The sequence below is a fragment of the Hyaena hyaena genome, unplaced genomic scaffold, assembly GCF_003009895.1.
Source record: "Hyaena hyaena isolate Hyena2069 unplaced genomic scaffold, ASM300989v1 scaffold_315, whole genome shotgun sequence".
In the NCBI taxonomy this organism is placed as follows: Eukaryota; Metazoa; Chordata; class Mammalia; order Carnivora; family Hyaenidae; genus Hyaena; species Hyaena hyaena.
Window position 1 is genome coordinate 1,660,846 of NW_024080948.1, and position 12,372 is coordinate 1,673,217.

Here is a 12,372-nt window from a genome sequence, read left to right on the forward strand (position 1 = left end):
CTGGCAGTCAGCACAGGGCCCGACGCGGGGCTCGAACCCACGAACCGCGAGATCATGACCTAAGCGAAAGTCGGACGCTTAACCGACTAAGCCACCCAGGCGCCCCAAGAGCTAGACATTTAACTGACTGACTCATTCAGGCGCCCCTGCACTAATGTAGTTCTTATAGACTGAATTATGGCCCCCACAAACTCCTATGTTGTAGTTCTAATCCCCGACATCTCAGAATGTGACTGTATTTGGAGACACAGCCTTTAAAGATTAAATGAGATAATATGGGTGGCTCCCTAATCCACTATGAAAATTGTCCTTACGAGAGGAAAAGACAGCAGGTATCTACATCCACAGAGGCAAGCACATAGGAGGACTTAGCAGGAAGGGTGGCCATTCCTGCAGCCAAGGAAAGAGGCCTCAGAAGAAACCAAACCTGCTGACACTGTGACCCTGGACTTCTATCTCCAGAGCTGTGAGTTTCAGCCAGCCCTTCTGCGATATTTTGTTGTGGCAGCCCTAGCAAACTAAGACGACATTCATTCTCTTTTGTCAACAGCTTTACCATGGTAGTCCTCAAATAGTTTTAGAAGTTGTTTGATAATTATATGAAACTTACTTTGATTCCTATAAATAAATATAATAATTTAAACTCATTTTGGAGCCAAGAAATTAAAATAGCTACTTAATAGCCAGAGTATGAAAACAAAATATTTAGATCACTAAATTTTCAAATTTCTAAATTAGCTAAGTACTATTCTCAGAGGGCAAAACCAATTTATAAAACAAATAACCATATGTGTGTGTGTATATGTGTATGTACATATGTGTGTGTATACATATAAAATACCGTACAGCTATTTTGAAAATGTTGAATAGTATATGCAGAAGGCTTAATAGCAGCCAGTCACTTAGATTGAAATGTCACCCTGACCCACAAACCCAAGTAAATTAAGAGGTCTCACATGCTGTTGGAGTAAATGACACTGGCCTAGGTCCTCCGGGATTTATTGGTGGGAGGGGTGGCATGGTGGGAGGTGAGGATCTTGACTGTATCTTCACTTCCACAGGCGATCCAGGCATTGCTGGCACTCTTTTCTCAGCACCAACTAAAGAGAATAAAAGGAATGGAAGTCAGAGTTTTCTAAAAGATGATAAAAATTTTGACAATAACTTAAAATACCATCATATTTTTCTAGAGGACTGAGAAGTTTAAGAATGCTTATTTGAATAGGCTGAATGGATGCCCCTCAAAAGGGATCTACAGTAGTTCCCTCTCAGCCAGTTCCACTTTCTAGGGTTTCAGTTAACTGTGGCCAACCATGGTCTGGAAACACATGATCCTCCTGATGGATAGTCAGAAGTTTAAGAGTAGCCTAACATGAGGTAAACATGCCCATGTCATTCACCTCATCATGCAGGCATTTTTGTTGTCTCACATCATCCACATTATCACAAAAAGAAGGGTAAGTACGGTACAATAAGATATTCTGATAGAGGGGGAGAGTTGGGGGAAACCACATTCACATAACTTCTATTACACTATATTATTATAATAGTTTTATTTTATTTTCATTTATTGTTAATCTCTTACTGTGCTTAATTTATAAAGTAAGTTTTATTACAGGTATGTGTGTAGGAAAACACATAGATGTGTATAGCATTTGGTACTATCTGCAGTTCCGGAAATCCACGGGGGTCTTAGAATATATCCCCTGTGGTTAAAGGATGGGGGGGTGGGGGAGGACTACTCTCACTACCTTGAACTGTGAATATGTGCTTATTTGGAAAAAGGGTTTTTGAAGACGTAGCTAAGGATCTTGAAAGGAGATCATCCTGGATTATCCAGGAGGACTCCAAATCCACTATGAATGATATTCTTCTTCTAAGAAGGGCTGAAGAGACACATACACAGAAGGAAGACAACATGAAGACGGACGTAGTTGTGCAATGCGACAATGATGGCAGAGACCGGAGTGATGCATTTATACACCAAGGAATGCCAAGGACTGTCAGCAACTACCAGAAGCTGGGAGACAGGTATGGACTAGATTCTTCCTCAGAGGTCCCAAGAAAGACTCAACCCTACTTATACCTTGGTTTTGGACTTCTGCCCCACCCCCACCCCCAAACAGTGAGAGATTATTGTTGTCTTAAGCCACCCAATTTGTGACCTTTGTTATGACAATCATAGGAAACTAAAACAAGCCAGTAAGATCAAAGGGTAACATGACCTGAAAGTTCACAGTGAGGATAGTGGCTGAGAAAGGAAGAAACCAGGTTACAAATTCAGCTTATCTCAAATGCATTGTTTTTTGACTCTCTTTATAAATTCATCAAATAATGGGGGAGCGAAGGGGGGCGGGGGGGGAGCTAACATGGGACTATCTAGACCAGTAGGCATCAATTGCATGGCATGGAAATAGAATCATAATCAGTTGTATATAAATTACCACAAATGACAAAGTACTAAATTTTTATATATATCAACTATGGTAAGCAGGAAAAAAGAGGAGGAGTCAACATCCCTGGCACCAATCACGAAAATGTCATTTATGATGTACAGTATCCAAAAAAATGAAAAGTAGAGCTGAATCTAAATGAGGCACAGGCTAGTTCACCAGGGGGACAATTCATAAGCAGCTGTTTGATAACGGCAGAGAACAACAAATTCCAGAAAGAGAAATTTGACAGTTTTAAAATTAATGACATTGTAAATAGGTCTGGGCTAATATCAACAGGACTGGAGCAATATTCTAACAGCTTCAGTTATTTTTCCCCATTAAAGAGAACATGTTACATATTTGGTTAATAGGGCCAGGGGCACCATAATCATCTTTAAACTGAACTATGTTCCTCTCGGTAACTCCAGCTTTTCAATTAAGCGCCATGTATTTATTCTCCAATTACTGCTGAATTCAATTTAAAGTACAAGAAAAGGATACACCAAAGGTACAAATGAGAATGTTAAATCAAAGATTTCTTTCTGTGAGATCATAGCTATAAACACAATACATTCATGACACTGGCAAAGAAAAAAAAAAAAGCCCATCTCTGCACATTCATGAGCATGCTCTAATGAGGAAAATATCACCAAATATTATTTTTATGCTTCAGTGTGCACTGGTCATATTTTGGAAAGAGAGCTAATGAATATATAAAGTCTATCAAGTAATGTCCTCAAGTTACAAAAGCCCTGACAAAAATGTGCAGCACTCTGAGAGCCATGTGGGCAACACTCTGCCAGCTCTTCCCATCTCTCTGTCCAGGACATTTTCTTTGTGAAATTGACGGTCGTCCTGTCTGATTAGTGGACTAATGAGCTGTTGCGTTTGCCTTTTTCTTCTTGACAGTATTTTTTTCAATGCCCTTCAGAGAATGGTTGACATGTTTCCAGCTCTTCCATCTGGGGCCCAGCTTTCTGGAGGGTGGGGGAGAGGGGAAGGAAGGAACTGACAGTTGTCTCGCACTATAATGTGTTGTGTATAGTGTGCAACAACCTAGAGGGAGCCTTTCTTCAGACCACCTGCCTTTACAGCAAGGGCGCCAAAGGCCTGAGGAGGACTTAACAGCAAGATGTGTTTTAACATTCAGCACTTGGCAGAATGAAAAACTGAGGAGCCCAACTGCAGAACACTGAATTATACACTACTGAAAGCTCAGATACTGGGCAAAACCCAGCCACAGAGTACTGTTTACAAATTAAAACTACCCATATCTTTGGTTCACATCACTACTCATAAACCTGCAACACTAGTGTTCTATCTCATGTTCAATAACATCGACTAGTAGAAAAAACATGGGTATGGAGACTGAGAAATTTAATGTGAATTCTCACTCTGTTACAACCTACGTGACTTTTATCAAATCCCATTTCGCCTTTCTGGGCCATTTTCAACAAATGTCAAATAAGAAGTAATAAGACCTACCTGGTAGGAAACAGATAAAGGTAAGAAATAATGCCTAGACTAGTGCCAGGTTAGAGAAGGTACTCAGTAAATAGAAATGATGATTGGAAACTGGGAAGCCTTGTGTCAAGTTCTGGATATACCACCTAACTAGCTATGTGACCATGACTGAGTTAATATTTGATTTCCATAGAAAATGGGTATACTATCAACAGTTAATCCATCTAACCTCAGCGATATTACATGGAATGATTCAAAAATTAACAGCTGCAAAAGCACCAAGTACCATGTAAGGGGGTATTTTTATTGGAGGCTGGGTGGCATGAAGACACTTCATGCTGTGAGATCTATCCAAGTGGTTTATAACCTAACAATACAGCAGCTGCTCAGATGGTGGATAAGGGGTACATTCCAGAGTAGGCATTTTAGCCCTCTGATTGTTGGCCATGCCATGCCTTTATGTCATCACTGTTACAGTGACTTCATTTCTGAATTTTTATGGAACAGATACTCATGTTTTATATTCTAGCTGAATTCCCTGAAAGAACCAACCATATCTTGAGCTCTTTTCAATGCCAGGGAACCTTAGATACAGTGCAAAGAGAATAAATTCCTTTCTCTCAATTGGGACTTTGAGCCCATAAACACCACTGCTTGGATTATCAAAGAGAAATAAAGTCTTCAGTCCAAGAAAATCAAAATAACCCTTCTTTTTGTCATAAAGGTTCAACTTGATCCTAAACAAAGATTTTTAATATTCAAAGTAACTGATTTAGTCACCGAGTCTGTGCTTTGGTTATTTTGAAGACTTAGGTATATTTCGCTTAAAAAATAAAACTCGAGGGGCACCTGGGTGGCTCAGTCAGTTAAGCATCCTACTTCAACTCAAATCATGATCCTGCGGTTCGTGGGTTCGAGCCCTCCATCAGACTTCCTGCTTTAGTGCAGAGCCTGGAGCCTACTCAGATCCTCTGCCTCCCTCTCTCTGCCCTACCCCTGCTCCAGTGGGCACATGTGCTCTCTCTCAAAAATAACACCTAAAAAATAATAAAACTCAAACATATGACCGCATGCATTTCCAATATCACTATTGGAACGAAGAAGAGCAAACATGAAAAAGCTCTGGAAACATGTCTGAATAATGATGTTAGTTCTCCCTCATGCAATAAGCTATGGATATCATGAAAATAGAAAACTGATGAAAGAGAGAACACAATAATGAACGGCTCCTCTGTGTGACAGCAGAGCTTTTCTTCTCAATAGGAATTGGAAGAATCAGACATGAAACTAAAGAGTAGAACTATTCTATAAGAGAAGTAATACAGAACATAAACACAAGCATCCCAGATAAATGTTACTTGAGAAGAATCCTGTACGTTAAATTGCCCAAAAATAAAAGTATTGACAAAGCATTATAAACTACTTTTACTTTTTTTTTTTTTTTGGGTTGTAGAATGCCTTATGAAAGGCATGGATTTATTTATTTTTTTTTAATTTTTTTATTTTATTTTTTTTTATTGTTTTTTTTTTCTTACAAATAGTTTATTGTCAAATTAGTTTCTACATAACACTCAGTGCTCATCCCCAAAGTGCCCTCCTCCATGCCCATCCCCCCCTCCCCCCCACATCCATCAGTCCTCAGTTTTTGTCAGCATTCAAGAGTCTCTCATGGTTTGCCTCTCTCCCTTTCCCCCACCATTTCCGCCCTTCTTCTCCCCCTTGTTCCTCCGTCAAGTTCCTCCGAATCCTCCTATACGTGCAAACATATGATATTTGTCCTTCTCTGCCTGACTTATTTCGCTCAGCATAACACCCTCAAGGTCCATCCATGTTGCTACACATGGCCAGATTTCATTGTTTCTCATTGCCATGTAGTATTCCATGGTATAGATAAACCACATCTTCTTGATCCATTCATCTGTTGATGGAAACTTAGGCTCTTTCCATGTTTTAGCTATTGTGGAGAGTGCTGCTATGAACATTGGGATACATGTAATCCTATGCATCAGCATTTCTATATCCCATAGGTAAATTCCTAGCAGTGCTATTGCTGGGTCATAAGGGAGTTCTATTGTTAATTTAATGAGGAACCTCCACACTGTTTTCCAGAGGGGCTGTACCAGTTTACATTCCCACCAACAGTGTAGGAGGGTAGGGGCAGAGAGAATCTTAAGCAGGCTCTGCACCATTAGCGAGAAGCCCAAAGCAGGGCCACAAACCCATGAACTGTGAAATCATGATCTGAGCCAAAATCAAGAGTCCAGAGGCTTAATGGACTGAGTCACCCAGGTGCCCAAAAATTGCTTTTTAAAAGTTTTAAAAAATTATTCTCAAGTATACAATGGAAAAATAAATAGAAGAGGTGTAAAAATGAAGTAAGAAAAATGCAATTATGTCAGGAGAAGGACTTCCTAGACTACTGGAATGAAGAAACTCCCAGGGCTGCAAGGAAAAAAGTATGTTTAGGTAAAAGAAGGTGAACTTGATGTGAAAAATGCTTTATCACTTACTAGTTTTGTGTGGTAATGATTTTCCTCATGTGTTCCTAGGGTAACACACTCAAAACAGGATTCTGTGAGGGGTACGAGAACATATATAATAATGGCCTTACAGTACGTATTTACTTGAATTAGATTACAAATCTATTAAAGTTAATAATTTTATTTGGCCATGTTTATGTATGTTGAGTTAAACATTTTTTTCTTATGTTTTATTTCTGAAAGAGAGACACACAGCATGAGAAGGGGACGGTCAGAGAGAGAGAGGGAGACACAGAATCCGAAACAGGCTCCAGGCTCTGAGCTAGCTGTCAGCACAGAGCCTGACATGGGGCTCAAACCCACGAACTGTGAGATCATGACCTGAGCTGAAGTCGGGCGCATAACCGACGGAGCCCTGAAGGCGCCCCTGTATGCTGAGTTTTAGACAGAAGATACGGTCAAGTGCTCCTGATTATCAGTACTGAGAAAAATGAGATGAATATAGATTTTTCAGATTACTGGAACAGGAATACTGATCACTCCAAACATGTTGACCAAGGAAGCCATTATATCTACTTCTTAAAAAAAAAAAAATCAAACTCCTAACTAAGAAACCATGGGAAGGTTTAAACCTTTTAAAACTTTAAATCTTTGGGGGCAGAAGCAAAACCAGATAATTTTCTTTTCTATATGTATAGGTATATATATATATGGTTCAGGAATCAATATGATATAAAAAGAAATATCTGTTGCTCCTGTCCCTACCTACCACACCTCAAAGGTAACCATTTTATTTTCATTAAAAAAAAATTTTTTTTAGGGACACTTGGGTGGCTCAGTCAGTTAAGCTTCCGACTTTGGCTCAGGTCATGATCTCATAGCTTGTGAGTTCATGCCCCACATGGGGCTCTGTGCTAACAGTGCAGAGCCTGGAGTCTGCTTCTGATTCTGGGTCTCCCTCTCTCTCTGCCCCTCCACTACTTGTCCTTGACTCCCCAAAATCAATGAACATTAAAAAAAATTCAAAAAAAATTTTTTTAATGTTTATTTATTTTTCAAAGAGAGAGAGAGAGAGAGACAGCAGGAGAGGGGCAGAGAGTGAGACCCAGAATCCGAAGCAGGCTGCAGGCTCTACACTGTCAACACAGAACCCGACACAGGGCTCGAACCCACAAACCACGAGATCATGACTTGAGCCGACTGAAACACCCCGGGTGCCCCCATTCATAACCATTTTAATTAATTTCTTGTATATCCTCCCCTTCTTTCTCCATGCACAAATGAGCAAACACAAACTTAAATTCCTATCCCAGACCTGTTTATAAAAAGAACGCGTACTGATGTTAAATTGAATGTCCACTTTTGAAATGCATCAAGAAGTGGGATCTATTTCCCTCTCCACAGAATCTGGACAGGGCCTCCGACTTGTTTTGACCAATGAAATGTGATAGAAGTGAAAGAGTGCCAGTTCTGAGCCTCTCTTGGAACCCTGACCCTGCCATGAAAACAAATACAGACTCATCTGCTACAGGATGAGACCACATGGAACAGAGAGAAGTTGTCCCAGCTAAGGCCAGCTGATCCCCAAACACGTGAGAGCCTAACCTACTGAGTCTGATCTGCAGTGAGCTGACTTGCAGACATATAAATAAATAAGAACAGCCAAGAACAGAACAATGGCCAGACTCACAGTTGTGAGAGAAAAAATAAAAAACACTGTTTTAGACCAATACGTTCTAGTGTGGTTTGTTACACAGCTGTAGACAACTAGGAAACAGATCTATACCACAAACTGTACTGCTCCTTGGTTTTTTGTCTTGTTTTGTCTTGTTTTTCTTTTGCCTTGTTTCATAATTTCAAAATATGTCCTAAAAGTATAATTCCACGACCTTTTGTTGTTAACAGATGCATGATATTCCATATGTGGAGGTTCCATAGTTTATTTAAACAATTCTGTATAGAGAAATAACTGGATTATTTGTAATCATTTGTAGCTGAATTTTGAGGCTCTCTAGATCCCATGCTACTGACCACCCTGTATTTGCCAGGCTTTCGGAAAGAGACCATAGAAGACAGGGCCTTGATTAAGGTGAACACCTATATCAAAATGTTTGTAAAGTACTAAGAAAATAAAAAGTAGAAACATGGTACCATGTGTGAAGGCCAAGGACGTCTTTACAGAGCATTAAGTAGCTCAGTGGGAAGGTTACATGAGCTTGGACAAAATCATGAAAGATATGGTTTAAACAGTGCCCCTAAAGTTGGGATCAGAACCAAGGGAAAAATCAGAAAAAAGATTTCCTTGCCTAGAGTCTCTCTTTAACCATTGCCAAGAATAGGGAAATAGTCTGAATGTGTAGCTGTCAGATGAGAAACATTTCCAAGATTGACAATTCTAATCTGCTAAAGTTAGAGGAAAAAACATCAAAATTACTGTTGTACTTGTAGGCTTGTAACGCTGGTTAAACTGTGCGCATAGCACCTGCTTAAGGATGAACGTTTCCCATCCATGTAGCTCTGCCATGAACCTGACAAAACATCCAACTTTCTAATAACATGCAGGCTTCACATGCAGAGACAGCCAGGAATAACTGTTTATAATGACAGATAATCTATCATTCAACAAAAATTGAGGCATAAGGACTCAAGTAAGACCAAACAATGGTTTACAAGGGATCTTGAAGATAGAGACCCATTAAAACAAAATTAGTACTTTACTGTATACTAAAAATAGAGATTGGAAAACATTTTTTTCCATTCCACATTTTTAAATACATAAGATTAATTCATCAAATACATTCCTATAGCTCAGGGATCAATATTTTTTCTGCAAAGGCCAAGACTGTAAAATTTTTGGTTTTGTGGACAATACGGTCTCAAACTATTCAACTATATCACAACTATTCAACTTTGCTGTTACAGCACACTGTAGACAATGCACAAAGGAATGGGTGTGGCTGTGCTCCAATAAAATCTTATTTACAGAAATAGCCAGTGGGCCATAGTTTACTGATCCCTGCAAAGGCTGATTAAAAAACTGACAAATTTCAAATTCTTAGTTTATTTCTATGCATATAAAATCTATTCTGCAGCTTCCACTGAAGTGGTTCATCTGAATAACATTTTTATTCTCTGTAGACTGGATATAAAGAGAATTTACTTACTGACCTCCAAGAAAAAAATTTATTTAAAAACAGAGAAAATTATTTTTTAAAGAAAACATTACTTAAAGATAGAATACTAACAAAATGAAGTCAGAGCTGGCTGCAGAGTTACAAAAATGAGGCTAGTTATCTGATGTCCTTCCAAAAACAAACAGACCTAAGAGAAGAACCTCAAAGATGACTACCAAACTGTGAAGGATCACTTGCTTCATGATGATGCTAATTTCTCCCCTAGTCATCCCTCTTTCCTCTACCTTCTACCAGCGCCATCTGATCCCCGACACAGAGACATGAAGAATATATAAATAACCCTAATAACTTGATATTAACAAACAACCCAGAATGAACAGAAGAGATTTAAAGAAACAATTCCCAAAAGAAAATGTTCAAATTGTCTGATATGGGCGTAAAAAGATGCTCAGCATATGAGTCATCAAAAAACACAAATTGTAATACTGCAGTAGAGAGGAATACACTACTGATATGTATATCCAACAATATGGATGAATGTCAAGAGCATTAGACTGAATGAAAGATGCCAGACACACAACAAAACTACACACCATATTATCCTATTTATATAAAATTTTATGACAAGACAAAATTAGTGACAAAAAGCAGATGAGTGGCTGTCTGGGACTGATGGAAAGAAACAGACTACAAAGAGGCACATTAGGGGGCAAGATAAATCTTTAACAAAATTTTTTTTAATGTGTATCTATTTTGAGAGAGAGAGAGAACACACTTTGGTGGGGGCAGAGAGGGAGAAAGAATCCCAAGCAGGCTCCGTGCTGTCATTGCAGGGCCTGACTCAGGGCTCCATCTCACAAATGGTAAGGTCATGACATGAGCTGAAATTAAGGCACAGACACATAACCAACAGAGCCACCCAGGCACCCCCGTGATAAATCATTTTATGGTGATGGAAATTTTCTATATCCTGACTTTAAATATGATAGTTCTACCTAAATTATACCACAATAAAGGTGAGTAAAAATTAGCAAACCAAATGCAGAAACGTGTTTTTCTATAATCACAATCAAGGTGAGTTTATCCAAGAAGGCAAGCATAATTTTATACATTTAAAATACACTAAGGGGTCTCTGGGTGGCTCAATCAGTTGAGCCTCTGATTTCGGCTCAGGTCATGATCTCATGGCTCATGAGTTGGAGCCCCACATCAGACTCTGTGCTGACAGCTCAGAGCCTAGAGCCTACTTCAGATTCTGTGGTCTCCCTCTCTCTGTACCTCCTCTGCTCACATTCTAGCTCTCTTTAAAAAATAAACATTAAGGAAAAAAAATTCAGAGGGGCACCTGGGTGGCTCAGTCAGTTAAGTGTCTGACTTCGGCTTGGGTCATGATGTCCCAGTCCATGAGTTCGAGCCCTGTGTTGGACTCTGTGCTGACAGCGCTGAGCCTGGAGCCTGCTTCAGATTTTGTGTCTCCCTCTGTCTCTGGCCCTCCTCTGCTCATGCTCTGTCTCTCTTTCTTAAAGTAAATAAATATTAAAAATATGTTTTTAAGGTTCAGAAAAATTGGCCATATTAACAGATTAAAAGAAATGTCTTAAAATCACCTCAATAATTACAGAAAAAGCATTTGATAAGATCCAATTTCCACTCATTGATATGAACAAAACTAGAAACAGATCAGTTCCTTAACTGGATAAAGGATCGCTTCCAAAAACCCTTATAAAATGTCATACGTCTTGGTGAAATATTACAAGCAATGCCTTTTAGCTCAATGCTTCTCTTCAACATTTTTCAAACAGCAGAACAGTTAAGAAGAAATAATAAGTATTGGAAAGGAAGAAATGGAATTGTCATTTTATACACACCAGATGACTTTCTATAAGGAAAACCAAGAGACTCTACCATCCAATTATTAGATTATACAGGTTCAGCAAGATTGTTAGAAGTCCAATATTTTAAAAGTGAATTGCATTCCTATATCCTGGCAAACAAACACTGATTTCAAAAACAACAACAAAAATTATAAACCATCTAGAAATAAGCCTAACACAAAATACATAAGCCCTTTATGAAGAATATAAGTAGATTGAAAAGATGTAAAAGGAGATTTAAGGGGCACCTGGGTGGCTCAGTTGGTTAAGCATCTGACTCTTGATTTTGGATCAGGTCATGATCTCACAGTTCATGGGTTTGAGCCTATTGTAGGGCTCTGTGCTGACAGGCTCTGTGCTGACAGCCTATTGTAGGGCTCTGTGTCTGCCTGGGATTCTCTTTCTCCCTCTCTCTCTGCCCTCCCTTGTGCACGTTCACATCCTCTCTCTCTCTCTAAATAAACTTAAAAAGGAAAAAAGAAAGTCATTACTTCTTAAAAAGAAGGAGATTTAAGTAGATCTATCATGCTTATGGATAGGAAGACTGTCACCATTATTTTATCTTCATTTTAATGTATAAATTCAATGCAATTCTTATTACATACCAGCAAGATTTTTAGTGTAACTTGATGAGCAAATACTAAAATCTAGGTACAAAAGTTAACATGTTAAATGTCCAGCAACAAAAGAACATACAACTAAACTAAGGCATATTCACAAATGAAATAGTACTGCTGATTTAAGTGACCTAGAGCTACATGTATCAAAAGGATAAATCACCAAACAGTGTTGTATTATTGAGTAAAAAGAACATGTTGCAAAGAAAATACGGATAGACTAATGCTTTATTAAAAGCCTAAAACCAAAAAATTTACATATGATAATGGTTCAATCTACATATGGTACATTTGCATATGTATACATAGTAAAATCTTTTTTTCCTTATTACAAAAAGTTTTTTTAATGTTTTATTTATTGAGATAGA

General features: G+C 38.7%; 1 protein-coding gene across 3 annotated transcripts in view; it reads right to left on the reverse strand.

The window, feature by feature from the left end:
- CBFA2T2 (CBFA2/RUNX1 partner transcriptional co-repressor 2) overlaps positions 1-12,372 on the reverse strand; it is a 145,415-nt gene that overhangs the window by 45,940 nt on the left and 87,103 nt on the right. For all 3 annotated transcript variants that reach the window (XR_005531167.1, XM_039248735.1, XM_039248734.1), the window contains exon 2: positions 957-1,100. Coding sequence is in view for 2 of the 3 variants with exons in the window: in XM_039248735.1 (XP_039104666.1) it covers positions 957-1,100 (144 nt within the window). In the remaining variant the exon portion in view is untranslated. The remainder of the gene's footprint in view (positions 1-956; positions 1,101-12,372) is intronic.